The sequence below is a fragment of the Capricornis sumatraensis genome, chromosome 18 (genome assembly GCF_032405125.1).
Source record: "Capricornis sumatraensis isolate serow.1 chromosome 18, serow.2, whole genome shotgun sequence".
Lineage (NCBI taxonomy): Eukaryota > Metazoa > Chordata > Mammalia > Artiodactyla > Bovidae > Capricornis > Capricornis sumatraensis.
Genome location: NC_091086.1, coordinates 64,872,526 through 64,895,404, shown reverse-complemented (window position 1 = coordinate 64,895,404; position 22,879 = coordinate 64,872,526). Strand labels below are relative to the sequence as shown.

The following is a 22,879-nucleotide window of genomic DNA, read 5'->3' as shown; positions in this document are numbered from 1 at the left end:
TCCAAATAGGAAAAGGAGTACGTCAAGGCTGTAGATTGTCAGCCTGCTTATTTAACTTATATGCAGAGTACATCATGAGAAACACTGGGCTGGAGGAAGCACAAGCTGGAATCAAGATTGCCCGGAGAAATATCAATAACCTCAGATATGCAGATGACACCACCCTTATGGCAGAAAGTGAAGAACTAAAGAGCCTCTTGATGAAAGTGAAAGAGGAGAGTGAAAAAGTTGGCTTAAAACTCAATATTCAGAAAACGAAGATCATGGCATCCAGTCCCATCACTTCATGGCAAATAGATAGGGAAACAGTGGAAAGAGTGTCAGACTTTATTTTTTGGGCTCCCAAATCACTGCAGATGGTGACTGCAGCCATGAAATTAAAAGACGCTTACTCCTTGGAAGGAAAGTTATGACCAACCTAGACAGCTTCCCTGGTGGCTCAGACGGTAAAGCGTCTGCCCACAACGCGGGAGAGCCGGGTTCAGTCCCTGGGTTGGGAAGATTCCCTGGAGAAGGAAATGGCAACCCACTCCAGTACTCTTGCCTGGAGAATCCCAGGGACAGAGAAGCCTGGTAGGCTACAGTCCACGGGTCGGAAAGAGTCGTGCACGACTGAGCAACTTCACTTCAGACAGCATATTAAAAAGCAGAGACATTACTTTGCCAGCAAAGGTCCGCCTACTCAAGACTATGGTTTTTCCAGTGATCATGTATGGATGTGAGTTGGACTATAAGGAAAGCTGAGCGCCGAAGAATTGATGCTTTTGAACTGTGGTGTTGGAGAAGACTCTTGAGAGTCCCTTGGACTGCAAGGAGATCCAACCAGTCCATCCTAAAGGAGATCAGGACTGGGTGTTCATTGGAAGGACTGATGCTGAAGCTGAAGCTCCAGTACTCTGGCCACCTGATAAGAAGAGCTGACTCATTGGAAAAGACCCTGATGCTGGGAAAGATTGAGGGCAGGAGAAGGGGACGACAGAGGATGAGATGGTTGGATGGCATCACCGACTCAATGGACATGGGTTTGGGTGGACTCTGGAAGTTGGTGATGGACAGAGAGACCTGGAGTGCTGCGTCATGGGATCGCAAAGAGTCGGACACGACTGAGCGACTGAACTGAACTGAACGCTTTCTCCTCACGGAGGACGCATCCCGCCACTGGTCCAGGGCTTTTTCGCCCTCACGCCGCGAGACGCGACACCGACGCGCAGTCAGCGACTTGAAAAGCGCTCTCGGGGCTGTTCCGGGGAGGGGCGCCAGCGCGCAGGGGCGGAGCACGCGCAGTAGCGTCTCGCGTGGGCGGGCCTCTCGTCTCCCGCCGCTCCACCCCCGCGCGGGCGCATGCGCAGGCTGGGCGTCCCAGGACTCCCGGCCGGCGCGGGCCGCCCCCCCCACCCCCGCCCTCTTCTCGGGTGAGAGGTCAGGGGGCGGGCGGCGGTGACGCGCGCGGAAGCGTCCTGGGCACGGTCGCTAGCTGGCGGGCAAGCGGCGCGGCTGAGGAAACGGCCGCGGCCCGGGCGCCCCGACGGGAGGGGCTCCGGATCACTGGGAGGCGGCCGAAGCCCTGCGGCGCCGCCGCCGCCAGCGGCGGCCCCATGAGTCGGGGGACGATGCCTCAGCCCGGAGCGTGGCCAGGCGCTAGCTGTGCCGAGAAGCCGGCATGGGAGGCGGGGGCCGCTGCGCCGGAGGGCGGGAAGTCTGCGGCCGGCGGGCCACCGCGGGTCGCGGTGCGGTGTCCGTCCCAGCAGTGAGTGCGAGGCGCGGTGCGCGGGAGCAGGGGCGGGGAGGGGGCTCCGGGCTTGGCCCCCTGAGGGGACGGTGCGGGGAGTATTGGGGGGATGGGGTGGGCTGGGGAGTAGCCGGCGGAGGGCCCTTCTCATCTAAGTATGATCGTCGGAAATAGAGGAATTCGTAAGACCCTTGTATCCAGTGTCCCAATTACAAAAGTTTTTTCCGGAAGGCGCATCTCAAAAGTTCTGGTTATCCAGTGTCCCCACCCCCACCCCCTTTTTTTTGTATCTCCATAGCTCTAAAGCTAAAGAAAGCTCCGGAAACCTGGGAAACAAACTCCAGCAGCATATACTCTTACAAACCTCACTCCCATCAGATCTTTCCTCCGACCTGTGGGCGGAAGGAAAATAAGGTTGTCCCTTGTCCCCCACCACAGGAACACCGCACCATGCGACGTGTTGTTCTTGGAAGGCAAGTCTCTGCTTGATGAGCGTCCCACCTGTTCGACAGACTTTGGACGGAGTTTGACCTAGTTGTTATGGCCGCCAGCTGCTTATCTAGTTGTCCCCAACCACCCCCCCCCCCTTTATTTTTAAATACGGAAGGCAGTGCTGGTTAGAGTGTCTGTCGCTCAGTCGTGTCTGACTCTTTGCGACCCCATGGACTGTAGCCCACCTGGCTTCTCTGGCCATGGGGATTCTCCAGGCAAGAATACTGGAGTGGGTTGCCAGTCCTTTCTCCAAGAGATCTTCCTAACCCAGGGGTTGAACCCAGATCTCCTGCACTGCAGATAGATTCTTTACCGTCTGAGCCATCAGGGAAGCCTGATCAATTCTTTATTGAAGGTGGTGTAAATCGCAAGAGTCTGGGGTCAGGGGTGGAAGCAGAATATAAACTTGAAGGCTGAAACTTCTGCATTTGCAAATGCTGCTGCTGCAGCTAAGTCGCTTCAGTCGTGTCTGACTCTGTGACCTCATAGATGGCAGCCCACCAGGCTCCCCCGTCCCTGGGATTCTCCAGGAAAGAACACCGGAGTGGGTTGCCGTTTCCTTCTCCATGCAAATGGTAGTCGCATACAAATGCCTTTGGGATTCCACTCAGAAAACCAGTTTGACAGATTAGCGGGAAAGTGCCCTGCGCTTCCCACTCTCCCCCCACCCCCATTTCCTAAAAAATGGGTTCTGGGTGGGAACTGTTATTACAGATAATATATTATAATCATCTGGCTTGCATGGTCCTTTATTATGGACAGTGATATTCTTATTGAGCTCCCAGACCCCTTCGGAGAGTGTTCAGTTCAAGCTGCACTTGATGGTCACTGGGAAAGATTGAGAGCAGGAGGTTTCAAACTCCTGACTCCAGGAGCCAGCCAGATGTAGACCATGGGTTCCTGGAGAGCTGAGTCTGATGGAGGTAGAATCCACTAAGTTCCAACCTGTGTGTGTTAGTCACTCAGTCATGTCTGACTTTGTGATGCCAAGGACTACAGCCCGCCAGGCTCTGCTGTCCATGGCATTCTCCAGGCAAGAATACTGGAGTGGGTTGCCATTTCTTTCTCTAGGGAATCTTCCCGACCCAGGGATCGAATCTGGGTCTCCTGCATTGCAGTCAGATTCTTTACCATCTGAGTCACCAGGGAAGCCCAGCCAATAGTTGCTGGATTTTCTGTAAAGAATCCAAAGATTCTGACTTTTGTTTGAAATGTTCTTTTTTAAAAAATTTTACTTTATTTAAAAGATTTGTTTACTTATTTATTGGTTTTGTTTTGGCTGGATGGAACAGCATGGCATGTGGGATCTTAGTTCCCTGACCAGGGATGGAACCTGTGTTCTCTGCAGTGGCTGTTTAGAATCTTAAGCACTGGACCAACAGGGAAGTCCCCTATTTTATTTTTTCAAAACTTCATCCACGTGCTTTATTTTTATTTTCTATTTTTATTTATTTACTTATTTATTTTTGGCCATGCCACAACACTGGTGGGATCTTAGTTCCCTAACCGGGGATTGAATCCTGGGCCCTGGTCCACCTAGTCCTAACCGCTGGACTGCCAGGGAATTCCCTTGATTTTTAAATAGTAGCCTTTTATTTTTAAATTGAAACCACTGTGCAGGCCCATGTGTGAGCAGCTGTGACCTGTGGTTGCAGTTTTGCTCTGTACCTCTGAGCCCTACTTTAGACTCAGCAACTGATAAAGTGGGCGTGGTCTTTTGCTTCTGCCCCTTTGAGGCTCATGCTGGTTCCTACCTGCTGCTGCCAGGCTAACTGCTGTTCCCTCACTTATGCCCAGGTTGTCTGAGCTGTGCCCCCACCTACTGGCCCTGGCCCTCAAATGCTGCTTCTCAGCCTCAGCCATTTCATGGCCTCCCCTGGGAGATGCAGAAACTTTGAACCAGGGTCCCCAAAATACACAGAGTTATTTGGCAAGTTTTTCTGCTGGATGTGGTTCCCAGAGTCTGAGCGCCTGAGGAAGTGGGTCATGGTGCAAAAGGAGCACTCTTTGCTGATGCACGGATTCTGTGGCGCAGGTATCTCTTCTGTCTGCTGTCAGCAGAGCTATAGGCGTGGAGCTGAAAGGCATCTGAAAACCCCAGTCCAGGTTTGTCACTTGGTGCGTCAGGAAGCTGAGCTGCGGATCTGATCTGTATAGCTTGGCTAGGGAGGTGCAGGGAGTAGGTTCCAGGGCTACGTCCCCTGATGCCTGGGCGCCGGGGACTGCCCCCCCCTTGCCGCCCACCACCGCCCCCCCAACCCCCCAGGTCTTTGTGGCTTCATCAGCAAAACTGGGCAGAGAGGCATGACTTATAATGACTGCAAACTTCACTTTTTTTTTTCTGGAATAGATGTTCCAGTTTGCCTTTTAAGTAGTAGCTTAATTTCTTTTTCTTGCTATTTTTGTTGTCTTTGATGACCTCATTCTCTTTTAACTGGTAAGAGAGCAAAGGGAAGCAAGGGAAAAGAGGTGAAAAGAATTTCAGATGGCAGCTTCTGAACATTACATCCCACATTTTGGGCTTTCCTGTTTGTTGTATGGGCAGTGGGGCTGCTTATCCTGTGTTGTGATACTTTCTTAAGGGCCAGAGAAACTGCTGCGTCACATTGTCCATTGTATAGTTTGCAGTGTCTCGTGTGCCGTTCTTCCACGATGATGCGTGCAGCCTAATAGTTGAGTGCAGATGTAGGGACATAGTGGAATGCCTGAACTAGGTCCTAAAATGGTTTTTTAACCTTGTGTTTTTCTGTGACTGGAGCCAAGTCCCTTCTTCCCACCCAGAGAGTTAAGTTTGATCTGCACAGAAATTGAGTATTGCACCTGCCAATACGAAACACCATAAGATGCAGATGTTTGGGGACATCCCGCAGAGTCATTTTAATTCATTCAGTGGGTAGAAATTATGAATACAAACCCAACTTTGGCAGCCTTTATACATTCAGAATATGACTCTGAGGGGATTAGCGATGAGTCGACAGAGGGATGGCTCATTTCCTAGGCTTTCCATAGGATACAGATTCCTTGTGACTGGGCTCACTGTGATTTCCCCCCAGAGAAATCGTGGGGGAGACAGACACACAGATCTTGTGGATAAGCTGCATTCTGAATTGCCTTCCTTCCCTTCCTTCATTTGAGAACTGTGGTTGGCTGGCATCCCTTGGACAAGCCCCAAGGATGGCTCACACGACGACGCAGGGTCCTTTTTGAGGAAGGGTTAGGTCAGACCCGATTTAGTTGGCTTCTTTAGAAACTTCCTCACTCCTCCTGTGAGCAGGTCTCCTATCCTCCGTCCCCTGCTCACCTGACCCATAAAATCGAAACTTAGGGTGGGTCCACTTCTTCCTTTCAGCTAAGCTAAGACTCCGGCCCCCGAGGACCAGGGTGGCCCTGGATGTGGTTTGTGGCCAGGCTAGACATGCTTTGGGAATTGAGAAGCGAGCCTACTCCATGGTCTTCTCTATCTGCCTGAGGAGGGGACACGGTTTAAATTTGGGGTCCACAGGCTCGCGGTGTGGAGAGGGCAGCATGATGTGTCTGTGTACCCTTCTGAAATCGAAAGCAAAATTGTATGCATATTTATGTCTTTCTGGACTGAGGTTCAGAGGAAAGCTGTGGATTCTCAGAAAGGCTGTAACTAACAACTTGTGAAGCCCTTGCTCTTGGGTGTTGCTAAGTGTACTGTCGAGCGAATGTTTTTTCCCACCCACCTCACACCTTAGTGGCTCCGGGGGTGCTGTCTTTGATGGGGTAACAGCTACTCCCTTCTGGTCCTTTCCCCACCTGGGAGTAGAACCTGCTTCAGAGCTGGGGTGCCCCTGAGAAACCTTAGGTTGCAGGGGTCCAGGTTGTCCCCAGACCCCTCTGGGAGTCACTGAGCCAGTCATGGAAAGTCCACTTGGAGAACGGAGGCGGAATTTTGGCCTGGGCGCCGGTACTTTCCTACATTTGATGTGTGGCTCACTCATCTTAGGCAACCGCTGAGAGGTGGAGGAAGGCTGAGTAGAGTGATCTTTGCTTTTCCTGTGCCTGTGTGGGACGGTGCCCGGTGTCACGGTGGTTGCCACTGTCTCACCGACACTGCCCGGGCTGTTAGTCTTCTAGGACAGGCCAAAGTAAGCATGAGCTGCAAGTCCAGAGAGCTGAACAGAGTCATATTCAGTTTAGCTTTTTTTAGATAGCTAAGGGGAACTTGGTGCAAATGTCCACAACAGTGAGTGATTGAGATGCTGTCTTGTTAGCTTTGCGTATATGTTAGAGTTGACTTTTTTCATATTATGTGTTTACTTGTATCAGAAATCAAAAAATTGGCTTCACAGAAATGTCTTCTGCTTCGCTGAGCTCTGTGTTTTTAGCTTATATTATAGCTTTTGTTTGGGGAATAGTATAATTTTGTCTAAATGTAGTCAGCATTTTAAAATTAAGTTTCATCTATTATTATCCAGGTCTTTGAACAGAGCAAGAGGAAGGTTATAAGTTAACAGACAGTGTCATGTAACCTGCTCAATGAAGTATATTGCCTTAACATTAAGAGTAAAGTATTTCATTTCTAAGAGAAAATGGGAGCTTGAAAATACACACTTTAAAATAACATTATGGTGCTAAACTAATAATTTTCTAAGGAGGAATTATTAACATTTTGGTTTTAAAATTGGACCACATGCCATGGTCCCCAAGAAATCAGGTCACATTTAAGACTTTTACTTCACTACTTTTCTAGTGATCTCTATGTTTTCTGGAAGGAAATTTTTTGCTGTAGTGATCATTTTGAGCCTATGGATTTCAACGGACTCTTTGTGCCAAATGAGCACCTCTCATCCCAACCCCAGCTTGACACACACACAAGATTGCCACATTTCTGAAACTGGTCAGCACGGGGGATCTGATCTTATCAAATAGCCCCTTTCCTTTCATTGTTTCCCTGTCTTCCTTTCCCAAACAAAAATTTAAACCTTCAGCTATTTCAGATTCCTGATTTTTAAATATAATTTCTTTTTGCTGTTAAAAATATCATTTCCTTTTTGATATTTAAAAAAAGTTAAAGGTTTATTGAGTGAAGTATCTTCTTAAATAAAATTATTTTAATTTTTCTTGTTTTCCCACATCTCTCTTTCTAGTTGGCGGTCCTCGTGTTGGAGGAATATTTCATTTTGGCTGTTAAATGTCTCGTTTTCTGACCGTACTGATTGAACTTTATTGTTTGAACTTATAGCTTCTCTCCAAGTAAATACAGTGGCCTTTAAAAGCCGTATTACAGTTTCCCTGGTGGCCTTGGCAAGTTAGCAGATATCCTTGGTGGCCATGGAGGCGTTTGTGAACATCTGAATGGAATAGTGTGGCTAAAGTGATTTGAATACACTCTGGGCCTCCCATTCATCAATTTCTGCTGTGCTTCTTCTATATGTCTTGAATCACCGCATTTCTGTTTCCAGTAGCTTCCCTTTCTGTTCTGTCTTCCCGTTGCACTTCGTTCTCCTGTAGGCTTCTCTTGTCTCTGCTGTTGGTCTTTGTGGGAGTTTATATTTGCGGCTGTTCAGAGAGATGCTCGTTTAGAGAACCTCCTCTGGGCCCTGGTGTTGCCATGCGCTTTGGTTATCCTGTAGATAAGAAAGGCAGGAGACAAGAGTGGAGGCAGAGACGCCTGCCTGTAGCCACAGAATTCGCATGAAGTGAGAATAGCTTCATAGTCCGTTAGAACCAAGAACTGGAAGAGGAACTGCATAGATCACTTAGATCTGTCTGGGCATCTTGTTTTGAAGATGAGAAAACTGAGGCCAAGATTAGGGAAGTGGCTTCAACAAAGACATGCTCCTGATAATGGTATTACGAAAACGATTCACTTAAATGCCGGTTTTATACGATCAGAATTTCTCTTCTGTTTGATAAAGCTAGGAAGGAGGGCGAAAGATAACATGAAACTATTGAAAGAAGAACTAACACGTTTAGTCACTTTTTATTCTAAGTGCTTGATGTATAGTCCCTGCGAATCTGGTTTCTGTTTGCTTTTAACCCTGGCCCGGGCTGCATGGGTGACATCACACCTTTTACTTGAAATCTCACTGGGGTTAGAGCACACGGAGAGTACCTGTTCCCTAGTATGTCCCCCTCAGTCCCACAACAACAAAAGACAGGCGCACACACACCGTCACTTTTGAGAAGAGAGAAGAAAAGGAGAACGGGTAAGAAATGATCATTGGGTGAATCATCCATCCCTCCTCTTCCCAGATGGATAGATACGAGAATTAATGAGACTAGCTAACTTTTTTGACTGTCGAGTGCCTGCGTGTCTTATTTTCAGAGCAGTCTCTTGTGAGTACTCTCACTGTTATTTTTACAGGTGGATACATTTAGGTGCTGAGAAGTGTGGTCCCTTGAGTTCCACGGGTGACGCACGTGTTTGACAAGGGCTGGAGTGAGGAGTGGTCACACCCTGGCGGTCTCACTGCAGCCCGTGGCATGCTCCAGCAAGGCTGCCCGCACAGCCTGTGCCCTGTTGGGGTGGACAGTGAGCCATGCATGTAGGGGCGCCAGCAGAGCCAGTCACAGGAGTACAAGCGCACCTGGGCCCACCAAGTGTTTGGACTGAAGTGTGTGTGTGTGTGTGTGTGTGTGTAGGGCTAGCGTGGTGGGGCGTGTCCAGATTTAGACTTCCCCGCTTATTTGGGAGCCGTTGAAGGGTTTCAGGGGTGGAGGGTGTGTTGGTCCCCACCTCAGTCTGTTTCTCTCAGCGGCACCCCCTTCCTCTTTCCTCTGGCTTCTGAGCCGTGCGTGAGGCGCTGGGGAGCTCCCGGAGTCGGGCACGTGGGGGCCATCCCCTTAGTTCCTGAGTAACTCCTCTTTCCTCTGTGGCCTGGTGCCTGGAGCCTCCTGTCCTGCATGAGGAGCAGGGGTGTGCTGTTGTGGGGAGTACTGGGAACTGGGGGTCTGTTGCTTGCAGCTCTGGAGTTCTCCCATGCTCCCCGCAAAGTACTCGGTGTGCCTGTAGTTCCTGGTCTTTCTGGGCCTTGCAGGGTGTCCTGGTCTCGCCTTCCAGCAGACATCGGTCCACAGGCCTCGAGGCTTCTCCCATCCTCTGTGCCTTACCTCCCCGTCTTCCACTTTTGGGCGATTTGCGCTTTCACCTGTCTTGTGTTCCAGCAAAAATAATGGCATCTCTGCTGCCCATCACCGTGGTGCATCTTGGGGGGAACAGGAGTGGTCTTAGAATCTGAAAGTTCCGTTTGCCCTCCTTGTCTAGCAGCCAGTGGGGTTTTCTCCTTTCCAGGACTTAGTAGGTTCTTGTTGGCTCACTGAAGGAGCCGGGAGACTCTTTGGGGAGCTGCTGTGTAAGTCCCAATGAAAGTGTGGGGGTTGGTGGGCATATGCCCAGCACAAGGTCGGGGGGCTGCTTTTCTGTGGGCATCGGAGCAGGAGCGCCTCAGGGAGTTGGTGTGGCCCAGGGGATCTTGTGGATCTCCTATCCTCCTTCTTCGAGGAGTTCTTGGAAAACTTGCCTGTGATGTCCCAAAGTCGGCAGTTGGCCTGCGCTCCTCAGTGCTTTTATTGGCACCATCTCCATGCTTGAAACCTGAAGAGTCATGAACAGCTTCGCTGATGAGTGTAGATGAGTGTGCTAAGATGCTTACATGTGTGGTTGAGGCATTAAAGACATCACAGTTGAAACGGCCCCAGAGCCGCGTAGCCAGTGGAGAGCTGTAAAATGTCTCACTTCAAAAAGTCTGAGTAATGCTAGAAACACAAGTCTAAGACGAAAGACCCATATTTTATCAGACTGTCATCGTGTAATGTAAAAATGTTAAACTTTGCGTGTCTTATAAATTCGTAGAGCAGCTGCATGTTGTGATAAGAAGGACATGTCAGTGCCACAAATTTTTGAAATGTCTGATTTGGTGTGATTTCAGCGAGGAGGACATGTATCGTGCGGCGGATGAAATAGAAAAGGAGAAAGAATTACTTATACATGAAAGAGGGTCATCAGGTATGTTTGGAATTGTTTTCTTTATAAAGAGTTCCTACTGTTTATAGTAGAAAATGCAGTTAAATCAGTATATCCATTTTCATAAAATATTGAGATACACTTTCCTAGGAAGATGGACTTCCTAGGAAGCATTCTTAGGCATTTGGTCTTACCTCCACTGGGTTATTCATTTTGCTGGGTAAAAATATTTTGGATTTATTTGGGGACTACTGTTTCCTGAGGCTTTAAAATTTCAGTGCAAGTACGTTGCTTGCGTTCCTTACATTCATAGCATTTTTGCACCCGTGAGAATTTGTCTAACCTCTTGACACCACTCTCTCTTAAGTTCTTGACTTCCTTATTTTCAGAGGGAGAGTTGGGGTTTGAAGTGCGTTTTTCGTTTCAAGTGGAAGGATTTACTGAGAAGCTGGCCCTCTGGGTCTTTGTGTGCAGAAGGCCGTGTGAATTTGATTTGACTTATAAGAAACAACGGTGGTGGACTTGATAGCTCTTAATTCTCCTGTCATGTTGTGACTTCCTGTCTACACTTGTGCTCAGCCGCACGCGCTCTGTTCATCTGTCAGCATCCATCGACCCCTGGCTGCTAGGGTGAGCCTGCTTCGACCATGGCTGGCGGGGCCGGGTGTGGGGAAGCACCTCCTTCCTCCCCAACTCGCCCCGGGCAGGAGGCCAGGGAGGGGGCTCCATTAGGGGATACCCCACAGACCATTCAGACTGAGGGAAGGAGGAGAAGGAGCTGACAGAATGGGACGGTTGGATGGCATCACTGAATCAGTAATGTGAATTTGAGCAAACTCCAAGAATTGGTCGCAAAGAGTCGGACACGACTTGAGCCACCGAACGATTCACAAGCGGCGTTTTCCTGCGCGCCACTTGCGTAATGTTCTGGTTTAAGAACCAGCTCTCATTTACCGTGCGAGTGACAACGTGTTAAGATGTGTCATTAGGAGCAGAAGATACCGGGTGGGGTCTCCGGAGACAGTTCTCGAGCCTTCCTCACAGGGAGTGGGCGGAACTCCTCCCTGTGGTAACCAGGGAAGATGATGTGCTCTGTTGTGGTCCAGCCCCGCGGCTTCCCGGCCCCCACAGCCTTCAGAGGCGTCTCAGGGCCCCAACGGCAGTTGCACACGCTTCAGCTCAGTGGCAGGACTCAGCAGTCCCGTCCTGAGGAGAAGGCGCTTGCGCAGCCCTCGACTGTTCCTGCCCTTGTCTGTTCTGCAGGGGCCTCTGGCCTCCTCGCTTGCTCTGCAGGCTCTCTGTTGGGGTTCCCTTCTGTCCCCAGGGGAGCCCCACACAGGTGCTCTTGCTTTTCAGGGGGTCTTGTTGCTTCCAGCTCTGGTCTGAGGCAACATGGATCCCCTCACACCCTGCATCTCAGTCCTTCTGGCTTCGTTGCCCTTCCTGATGTAATATCCTGTGGATGGGCCTCTGGTGAGCAGCTCCGTTTTGTGCAAAAATGTCTTGATTTCACTTTGTTTCTTGAATAACCCCAGGTGAATAATATGTTTTCTCTAATTTTCCTTGAAGGTTTCATTGCACTCTGTTGTCGTTTCTCTCGTAGTTGAGAACACTGCAGTCAGTCGGGCTCTTGGCAGTCTGTCTTTCCCTATCTTCTCTCTGTCTTTGGTGTCCTACAGTTTCTCCTCAGGGTCTCTTAAGTATGGATTTTTTTTTTTTAGTACTTTGTTAGGGATCGTTTTTACCTTTTAAAATCTGAAGATGCTTCGTTTTCATCAGTTCAGAATTCTCAGCCATTATCTCTCTAAATACTGCCTTTTTCCTATTCTGTTTACCGCTTTCAGAGCTCCAAACCAGGTGTTTGCTAGCTCCCATTCAGTTATCCAGGGCCCTGAGTCACACACCCTTTCACGTATTTTCTGACTTTTAGCCTCTGTTGCATTCTGGTTAGTTCCTTTAGAAAGGTATTCTCTTTCTCTTTTGGAAAAGATCTGTTTTCCTTCCCAGTTTGCTTGGTCTTTTTTGAGAGTGTATTGCTCTTTGCTCAAGTTTTTGTTTCTTTTATTCCTTTCGGCATTTTACACATTCCCTTCTGGACCTGGTAACTCCATTAGCTGAGAATCCTGGCAGGTCTACTTATGCCAGTTGCTGTCTTTGCTTACTTCTTGTTTCTTCAGAGTTTGGTTCTACATTCAGCTATTGTGTGTCTGTGGAGAGATTGTGCAGCCTGTCTTGAGTGTGAGGGAGTTTGGCCTTGTTTCTGCCATGTGCTCGGGAGTCACCTGCCTTGGGCCACGTCAGGTGAATTTCTGGGTTTGTGTTCCCAGGGTCTTGCAGTTGATGTGAAGTCACACCCTGTCCCTGTGTGAGAGCTGGCCTGTGGTTATGAGATCTTAGGTCCTTTCTCCCCAAGTGAGAGCCCAGGTCAAGGCAGAAAGTTTTCTCATGCTCTCTGTTAGTCACCTAGTCCGTGCGTGCAAAGTCGCCTGAGTCATGTCCTATTCTTTGCGACCCCATAGACTGTAGCCCACCAGACTCCTCTGTCCATGGGATTCTCCAGGCAAGGAACAGGTTGCCATTTCCTTCTCCAGGGGATCTTCCCGACCCAGGGATTGAACCCATGTCTCTTAACATCTCCTGCATTGGCAGTCGGGTTCTTTACCACTTGCGCCACCTGGGAAGCTGACCCCACCTAGTCCAGGGGTCAGCAAACACTAGCTGCCTGGCCAAAGTTGAGATGCCACCTGGTTTTGTAAATAAAGTTTTATTGGAACTCCTTAATTTACACATCGCACATGGTGATTTTCGTGCATAGTAAGTTGAGTAGTTGTGACAGAAACCTTATAGCCTTAAAGCCTACGTTATTTACACTCTGACCCATTAGAGAAAAAGTTTTCAATTCTTGCCCTAGCCTCTTGATTGAGAGTCCCAGCGTTCTGGAGGGGTTCAGTTTTAACTTCCCATCCTCCAAGGGTCTGAATCCTTGTCCTGGTCACCATATGGTGGTTAAGGAACAAAACCTCTTGGTTATTTCAGCTTCTGGTGACCACTGTTGATTTTCAGCTTCCCCTTTGTGTTTTTTGAGTTTGTTTTCAGTGGAGTTTATTTGGCCATTAGAAATGTGCATTCCCGGGGCAGTAAGCAGCCTGTGTAGCATGCGGATGACCAGAGCAGGCGCTGACTTAGACTGTAAGCTGCTTGGGGTGGGGGCTGGGGCGCACTTCCGATGCTGGCAGCTGCTCAGGCGCCCATTTTCCCACCCTCACTGCCTCACGCAGACCTCTGATTCATCAGAGGACTGCGGCCTGTGGCCTGGCCTCTGAGCCCAGCCAGCCTCCTGCCTCCTCCACTCAATCCTGAGATGGGGCCCTGCCGGCCTGTGGAGGGCCCGGGTGTCCTACCCACAGGAAAGAGCACTGCGGGTGAGGCGAGCGCCAGGGCTGGGCTTTCTCCCTGGGCCCTTCCCGAGCTAGCAGCTGCTCTGCTCGTGCCAGGACGTGTCCTAGTGGACGTCCTCACCTCTGGACACGTGTGGCTCCTCGGGCTTTCTGAGGAGGTGAGTCGGAAAGCGATTGAAGGGAACTCTTCCTTCCACTAATAGACACTCACAAGGTGTTTTTGACTTTAAAGAGTGGCTGCTCTTTATTTGAGGGTTGGCTGTGCAGCTGTGGTATTTGTGGTCTCTGTGGATTAGGCTCCAGGACTGGTTCACCTTTAAGCCCGTCCTGACTTAAGCACAGATAAATGTATCTGTTACCTGTGTGTGTGTTATTTTCCCTTTTGTATAGAAGGTTTATTTTCCTTATGAAAGGATTTATCAATGAGATTTTTAAAATAGGCAATTCTGACATTTTATGTCTTAACAAATTGTTTTATTTATTAAAGTGCAGGAAGGGCTTAGGGGCTCTTCTTGTGCTCCTCCATCCGTCATCCCACATCCATCACATCTTGCACGGTCAGGGCCTGTGGTCCTTTCTTCTTAAGTAGTCTCTAAACCCGTTCAGGACCAAACCTGAGCCTTTATCATCTTCATATCCCCCTGCTCCTAGCTCAGTGCTTGGCACATATTAGACACACAGTGTTTGTTGGATTGAGTTGACTATACCATCTATATTTTATGTACAACTTCCTCTTGAGTAAATATGCCATGAGGTACTTCTGTGTTTATATCCTGATTTCTTTGCTAACATTTACTTCTTCAATATTTTAAAAAGGAAGTCAAGATATGCCTGGGAATTTAGCTCTCTTTCTTCCTAAAACATACAAAGACCCACACATGTGCGTGCATATGCCTAGGCCACAAAATCCAACCCCAGGCCTCATGTGTTAAACAAGGAAAGTCTGAAGGCCATTTTATTTTTTACTGTAACATCTGTCTGATCATCAGTTGTGTCTTTAATTTTGGGGGGTATGTGTTATTAGAATCAAACAGGCCTGTGTTTCAGCTCACATTGAGAGCTCCGTTAGTTTTTGGCTGATTATCAACAGTTTATAGCCCTTTGGGATCAAAACAGGATATAACGAAATAAAGATTATTAAATATACATCTGTAATAGAAGTGTTACCTCTTTGTATAATGGATGTGAAAAAATTACAAATCACTAGCTATATGGTCTCATGGCTTAGACTACTGCATGTTTGAATGAACATTATTTGAGGATACCTAGGTCAGTGTGGTTGCCGGTGCTGAGGGCACAGCTGGGAAACAGACCAAGCCCCTGCCCTCAGGGAGCTCATGTTTTGCTGTGTGTGTCTATGTGTGTGTGTGTGTGTGTATGTGCGTTTTATGTGTATGTGTGTGTCTGTGTGTAGGGATGGGAGAGGCAGCGTACAGAAAAAGAAATATGTTAGGTGTTGATCAGTGCCAAGAAGAAAAGCAGAACCATGTAAGGGGAACATAGTGAAAGTGTGTGTGAGTGTGTGTGTGTGCACGTGTGAATGTGTAGGGATGAGAGAGGCAGGGTACAGAGAAAGAAATATGTCAGGTGTAGATCACTGCCAAGAAGAAAAGCAGAACCATGTAAGGGGAACAGAATGAAAGTGTGTGTGTATGAGAGAGAGAGAGAATGTGGGTGTGTGAGATGTTTTGACACTGGGTGTCAGTGTCAGAGGTAAGCAGAGACCTGCAGAGCTTGAGGAGCGGGTACCTCACAGGTAGGGCAGGAGCTGTTGGTGTGTGTAGTGAGAGGAGCTGAGACCCGGGAGGCAGTGGGGGGCCAGGGCAGGGGGCCCTCTGGTAGGGAGGAAGGGAGTGGACCCCTAGGTGTGGCGGGCGGCCCTGGAGCCCAGCTGTAATGGGTAGCATCTCACCTAGGTTTTGAATGCACTGCTCTGGCTGCTGTGTGGGGGATGGCCACTAGGGTCTGGTGACAGGGAGGCTCAGCGGGAGACTCTGTGGTCATCTGGGAGCGAGGTGGTGGCGGTCTGCACTGGGTGGTCAGCAGTCTTGGGATTCTAGATGTGGGAAGGACTGCAGTGAGTGAGAAAGGAATTCTCAGGCGAAGCCGTGCTGTTATTCTGATCATACTTTGTCTCCTTATTCCCCCTCCCCCACCCCACCCCTTTTTTTGGATCCTTTCACAGAACCTAGATTAAGCATAGCTCCTGAAATGGATATCATGGACTACTGCAAAAAAGAATGGAGGGGAAATACGCAAAAAGCAACATGTATGAAAAAGGTATGATGCCTGGATGCATGCACTTTGAGTTTTTCCAGTAGTCTACCATAGGTAATTATTTAATATGTCCTTTTGTATGCTGCTAAGTCGCTTCAGTCGTGTCCGACTCTGTGCGACCCCATAGACGGCAGCCCACCAGGATTCTCTGTCCCTGGGATTCTCCAGGCAAGAATACTGGAGTGGGTTGCCATTTCCTTCTCCCATGCATGCATGCATGCTAAGTCGCTTCAGTCGTGTCCGATTCTGTGCGACCCCATGAACAGCAGCCCACCAGGCTCCCCTGTCCCTGGCATTGTCTAGGCAAGAATACTGGAGTGGGTTGCCGTTATGTTTAGATGTTATAGTTATGACAACTGCCATTAGACTGTGTTACTACTGGGGCTCTAATTTTAGAGATGAGGAAACAAGACTGCAAAGATAAGGGCCGTCTCAGTATTAATACAGAATCATTATCAGTTAGTCAGCAACTTGATTTCTTTGAAAAACGCATAAATGACTGTGTGCTGTTCCGAGCTACGCCAGCCACGGGTTAGCCCCGTGGGGGCATTTGGCTGTAATGTCCTTCTGGCCTGATGAGGTCACAGCCTTGGGTGACCTACGTTTGCTGTCCCCACCTGGATTTATCTTCACATCCTCCAGTCCTTGGGGCCTGGACTCTCCTGTACTCCCTTAGCAGTGGGACCTGGAGCTCCTACCTTTATTTAGGACACTCCAGGAGCTGCCCCTTCTCAGTCCCTTTGCATAACTGGGTGACCCGAAGGTAGTCCTTCCAAGGCTGTGGGATGTTGGGGATTCCCATGATGCGGCCTCACTGGGGCTGTGGCCGGGCTGGATCACCACTCCCGCTGCACAGTAGTCAGGCAGCCCCACTCTTGGTTCCCCATCAGATGGATCCTGAACCCAGCATTCCTCCATAGGTGGAGATTGCTCCTGCAGTTGACCCTTATACACCACAAGTTTGGACTGCTGGGGCCCGCTTCTCTGGATTTTTTCACTGACTATGGACTACAGTGTACTGCACGATCCCATGAGTGATTTATGCATTTGGAAAGGTGCAGTTGCTGTTGAGCTAGTATTTGGGACAGCTGGGGGTTCACCATAGGGAAGAGGTGCATTTAGTAGGCATGAGTCTCCCTGATGGGCCTTCTATTGCAGTAGTTGGGCCACTGAACAGAAATGCAGCTCTCAGAATTTTATTATTGGAAAGAAATACTTTCATATCCACTTCAAACATCATCCTGTGACTTGAATCTTGAAAACAACTTACGACAGGGTCCAGTGCTTGGACACAGGATGACTGTCTACGGGGTCCCCACCCCAGGATGGTGCCACTTCTTCCTTTGCGTACGTGTGTGTTGAGGGGGAAACATGGTTTTAAGTGGCTGTTGAGGAAGAGCAGGGCAAGCGACAGATCCATGTGGTCAAGGGGGAGTGAGATGGGAAAGCCTGAAAGTTGATGCCGAGGCCTGAGCAGCGTCCAGCGGAGAACTCAGTCAGCCAGGTGCCTGGACCAGCTCCGTGGGATTTCATGGTGTCCTTTTAAGGGGAGTGTGCTCAAAACGGTCCGTTTGGATGGCTGTGTTTGAGTGACTGAGCATGTCACCGAGAATTTTCATTTCCTTGTTTCACTTCCAGGCTGAATAATAGTGACAATTCAGTCCACTTTTTAAAAAACAGAATTGATCCAGGCACCTCCAAGATGATACATATAATCTTTATGTATTTCATGGAAATGTGGGGTACAGGGTGTTATCTTTAATATGGAGACATAAGCCAGGTAGAGAATCCACCTGTCAACACGGGGAGATACAAAAGATGAGGGTTCGAGCCTTGGGCCAGGAAGATTCCCCTTGCGTAGGAAGTGGCAACCCACTCCTGTGTTCTTGTCTGGAAAATCCCATGGATAGAGGAGCCTGTTGGGCTATAGTCCATAGGGTTGCAAAGAGTCAGACACGACTGGGGAATTGGGCACATAAGCTGGGTGCATCTCTTTTCTTTCCTGTCTCCTCATTAAAGAGTTTAGGGTCAACTTAAACACAGACCAAAGCCTTCAGATTACTGGTTATTAATAAGTGAGTGTTACAGCAGTTGCTTAGAAAGGGACATACGACTTCAACTTTGGGGGTAACTAGCATTTTAATAATACTTAGTGTCCCATTCTATATGTTCTAGTATGTTGTGTCTGCTGCATATGCTGATATTTTGTATGATACTAACGTTTGTTAATTTCTTTTGATGAATAAAAAGGGAATTAAAATATCCTGCAGGAAAGACTTGGCCATTCTTCCTCTGATCAGGGTAGGGGGCGTGGGGGGCATATTTCTTCCACATGAATAAAATTCTCCCCACTCTCCGAAGTCAGTAACGACCATTTGAATTTTTTGATGCTTTTTGCGCAGGGCTACGAGGAGGTGTCTCAGAAATTCACCTCCATCAGGCGAGTCCGTGGAGATAACTACTGTGCACTGAGGGCCACACTGTTCCAGGCCATGAGTCAGCCAGCGGCGCTGCCCTCCTGGCTGCAGGACCCGGAGCTCACGCTGGTACGCTGCCGCCGCAGGTTTGAGTCTGCACTGTTACCCATCGTTTCTGCAGCAAAGACTTCCCTTGTCTGCCCCTCGCTGTGTGCTGGTGCTTGCCTGCAGTGCGATGTCAGCGTGCAGGTTTCTGCAGCTTTCTGTGGCTGGGATGACTTTGCATAGTAAAGCGACCAAAAACGATTATTTCCCAGAGGAGTAAGATGATAAAATTTATTTAGCGCCTCAGCTGAACTAGAGAGCAGGGGTTTGTTTAGGGCTTGCCCAGAGCACTGAGGGCAGTTTGACTTCCGAGTCGGAGTCTCCACCAAGTGGGCTTTGTATTGTACTCTCTGAGAACCTGCTGGGGTTTCCAAAGGCACGTTTCTGGGCTTCTGTCTCCAATTCAGGGAATTAGCACCGTCTGGAGAGTGTTAGGAGGGTCATAGGCTTGGTACGTGACAGGCACCAGCAGAGATGGTTGCTGTCAACTGGGGGAGGCTTCCTGGGGAGGTGAGGGTTGGGGGCTCTGTCCCATGCCTGGCCCTCGTTGGTTGTTTTGAATCTGCAACCTGACAGTGACACCCCAAGAACTCATGTTATCCCTGTGTCGTGTATCCATGATGGACATCAGCTGAGGTCACGATAGGTTAGATGATAGACCATTCCTCAAGAGCTTGGTGGGCAGTCATGATTGAGCGGAGCTCACACTATAACGTTAATTGGAAGAAAATGGGAAATCTTGGGCTTGTCTTAACCCCCCAAACCAAAACCCAAAGTGTCAGCTGTGGGAGATCTGCCTCCCCAGCAACTTAGAGGAAAAAAGTCGGGATTTTAGTGGATCACAGGCCCAGTAGCAGCTCACAGGTGTGTGATGGCCTCAGTGATGAGGAAGCCTGTTTTATAATGAAAGGGATAGGTAGGGAGTTTGGGGTGGACATGGACACACTGCTATATTTAAAATGGATAACCAGCAAGGACCCACTGTTCAGCACAGGGAACTCTGCTCATTGTTTATGTGGCAGCCTGAATGGGAAGGGAGTCTGGGGGAGAATGGATACATGTATATGCATGGCTGAGTCCCTTCACTGTTCACCTGAAACTCACAGCATTCATTGTTAATTGGGTATACGCCAATACAAAATAAAAAGTTTAAAAAACACCAAATGCTTCTAAACACAGGCAGTGATAACCTGTCTTGAACTGGGCTGGTCGAATCCCATTTTAGGGACTTCGGGCAGCTCTGTGCCTGTTCCCTTGGGACAGAAGGGCGTGTGCCCGAGGCAGTCTGTCTCCTTCTGGGAACAGTTGAAGGAACTGGGGTATTTGCCTGGAATAGAGACTTGTAGAGGATACTGGCTGGCAGCTCAGCTAATTCCAGATCTGTTAGGTGGTCGGGGTGTCACATAGCCTCCGAGCACAGCCAGGCCCAGAAGGTGGAGGATACCACCTGTCTGCCTGGTGATTACCCACTCTATAAAGCGATATGAAAGCAGCACCCTTGTGTAAGCTGTCTAGATGACATCTGTGAAAGATTTTTCTAATCAGAGATGCGTCATCTCAAGCAGATTTCTCAGTATTAGCTTATTTCTTTTTTCAATAAAGAAGCAAAAAAAAATTGATACAGTAGGCTATTTTTAGCTTTGCAGGTTATGCTAAGTATTAGTACTGAAATATTTTGGAAATGTTGGTCAGCCTGCCTGTGGATCTGAGCCGCTGCTGGGGAAGCAGACACGAGCGACCTCACTTGGTTTTGCTTAACTTCTGTTTGCTAACCGTAGCTTAAATTACAGCTTGTGACACAAAGTGGTTCTCAAGTGTAGGCTCTTTTCCTTTGAACTTTTTACTTTAAGAAGCTGCTTAGATTTATGAATTTAATTGGTGTAATGAATTAGAATTCTTTTACTCTCCAAGAAACTCTGGTGCAAGTTACTTTCCAAGTAACTCTGGTCCACGTAGTTAAGCATATACAATACTCCCCATAAAAGTAAAGCATGGTCTCCCTTTTGTTTTACTGACAGGATCCACCTGGGTAGGGTCATCTGTCATACTGGAAACAGCCTCGGTGGACTGTGCTTGGTTTCTGATGGCTATGAGAACATGTTGTGTGTGAGTTATGGGGCTGTAAGGTGGTTTTCCTGGCTGAATTTGAGTCATATGGAAATTCTCAAGCATTCTAATTTCTTCCCTTTTCTGTATGTATCAGCCAACCAGTAGAGTTTTTCTCTCGGGAGCATAATCTAATTAGTTAGTCACAGTGGTATTATTTTTGTCATCTAACCTTTACTGAATGCCAGGAGGCCTTCGTCAGAAAAAAGTTCATACCTGCCAGGGGTGTCATATGAAAGTCTATGAAACTATTCTTGCTCTCCTTCAGGTAGAAGACTTGTCCCTGTGTTAACTTTTTGGCCCCCAGCATCTTGCCTTGATTTGAGCCTTTTCTTGGGAGGGTCTGTTTTGTGATATGTCTGGAGCAGGTGGCACGTGCACCTCATGCTTCTTATTCGAGGTGCCAGCACTGGAGGGGCGCGTAGACTGGGTGCTGCCCTTGCCCAGCGCAGTAGGGGCGCGTAGACTGGGTGCTGCCCTTGCCCAGCGCAGGAGGGGCGCGTAGACTGGGTGCTGCCCTTGCCCAGCACAGGAGGGGCACGTAGACTGGGTTTCTTCCCTTGCCCAGCGCAGGAGGGGCATGTAGACTGGGTGCTGCCCTTGCCCGGCTCAGGAGGGGCACGTAGACTGGGTGCTGCCTTTGCCCAGCGCAGGAGGGGCGCATAGACTGGGTTTCTGCCCTTGCCCAGCGCAGGAGGGGAGCATAGACTGGGTTGCTACCCTTGCCCAGTGCAGGAGGGGTGTGTAGACTGGGTGCTGCCCTTGCCCAGACTAGTCTCTCACCCCTCCCAGCTGTCGCATGCTCTCGCCTGTGGCCGCCATCCCATCCCTGTTCTCATCCCAGCCCCTCCACTTGGTCCTTCCTCAGGAAGTCTGCCCTGATAGGGGTCTTGCTGAGTGAGCAAGAGAGTGGTGTGGCGTGACCAGAACAAGTCAAGGTGGAACCAAGTGTGAGCGCACATGGGTGGAGAGACCCACAGAGACTGGCGGTGTGCACCCGTGGAGGGGGGTGCCTGGACCACCTCCCCTGCAAGTGGGGTCTCTCCATCACCAGATAGCACCGCGAAACTGTAGTAAGGACACATCTCAATATGTGTTAACACACATGCCTAAGACAAGCAGATCAGCTAATACCAAACTGTCTACCAAACACGAAACTCTTACAGGAGTTTGGCTATGAAAGTCTCTGAGTATTTCCTGTCCATCTTCCCACTAAATTAGAATAATTTATATCCGATCATATGAATTAAACCATGCTTGCTGTTAGAACTTGGTATAAATGATCTGAGTTTAAAATGGGGTGGGCTTGCTGTTAGATGCACAATAACCATCTGGCAGCAAGTCAGTCTCAGTTCCCCTGATGCTTGAATCTCTGAATTGCTGAGGAGACCACGACCACCCCGACACCCCTCCTCAGCACTGCAAGTCAGATAGGTCCTGGGACACCCAAGCTTGTACGTGAATCTGTAGACCTAGAGCCAGCCTCAGCCCCAGCCTGCAGGCCACCTGCTGTGCTAAACATCCCTTGACCTCAGCATGCATTTATCTCATCAGGAGATCAGTGCAGTGAGCCCAGAGAAGCCCCATGCTCTGTAGCTGGCAGTATCTGCTTGCATTCACATCTGGGGAGAGGCTGTCCACAGCCCTTGGCATTGTCCCTCGCTCTTGGAACACACTTGGTTTCAGGACATGATGGGGCGACAGGAAGCGCAGGACTGAGACCCTCCCTTGGTGTGAGGTCGGTGGAGGAGGGCCAGGCCATGCTTCCTGCACTGCTCAGCTGCTCTGGCCTTGCTGTCACGGCCCATCTCACAGTCTGCCCACTCCGCACCGCCTGTCTTCAGGTCTGGGCTCCCTGTGTGCTGTGTCTGCCTCTGTCCAGACCCCGGTCTCTGTAGTGTTGACTGTAGTCAGATCATCTGACCCTGACCTTGGATGTGGCTTGCTCTGGCTCTTCTTAAACTTGGGCAGCACCTGGGTCCCCCAAGAGGTGGTATCCTTCGGGACAGGGGCTCGGTTAAGTTTCAGAATGTCTCTGAATGGGTGGGACCTGTGACAGTGTTTGCTTAGAGTACGATAGACTGTATCAAAACTCATATTGAGTTTGGGGAAGGACACGTTTTCATTATATGCTGTCCCTTTAGTCATAGTCCCTTTGATTTCAAGGATTATGGACATTTGCTAGAGAAAATAGGCTTTTAAAAAATATTTCAGTCACAAATGAAATTATACCAAAGCTGATTGCCTACTTTGTTAAGCATGTCCCATCATTGTTTTCTGTTTTTAATTTTGTTTCTTCCTTAAATCTCCTTTAATCTAAGAGAAGTCCAGTCTCTGAGTGTGCGGTGTAAAAGAATAGCCTTGTATGTGTGATGTGTGTCTCATGACCCCCGAAAGCATTTAAAGTTATACTCTTTCTTTT

General features: G+C 49.0%; 1 protein-coding gene across 1 annotated transcript in view; it reads left to right on the top strand.

The window, feature by feature from the left end:
* Window positions 1-1,595: 1,595 nt before the first annotated feature.
* OTULIN (OTU deubiquitinase with linear linkage specificity) overlaps window positions 1,596-22,879 on the top strand; it is a 34,876-nt gene continuing 13,592 nt past the window's right edge. The window contains exons 1-4 of the mRNA XM_068990506.1: window positions 1,596-1,747; window positions 10,120-10,196; window positions 15,738-15,832; window positions 18,232-18,375. Coding sequence (XP_068846607.1) covers window positions 1,596-1,747; window positions 10,120-10,196; window positions 15,738-15,832; window positions 18,232-18,375 — 468 coding nt within the window. The remainder of the gene's footprint in view (window positions 1,748-10,119; window positions 10,197-15,737; window positions 15,833-18,231; window positions 18,376-22,879) is intronic.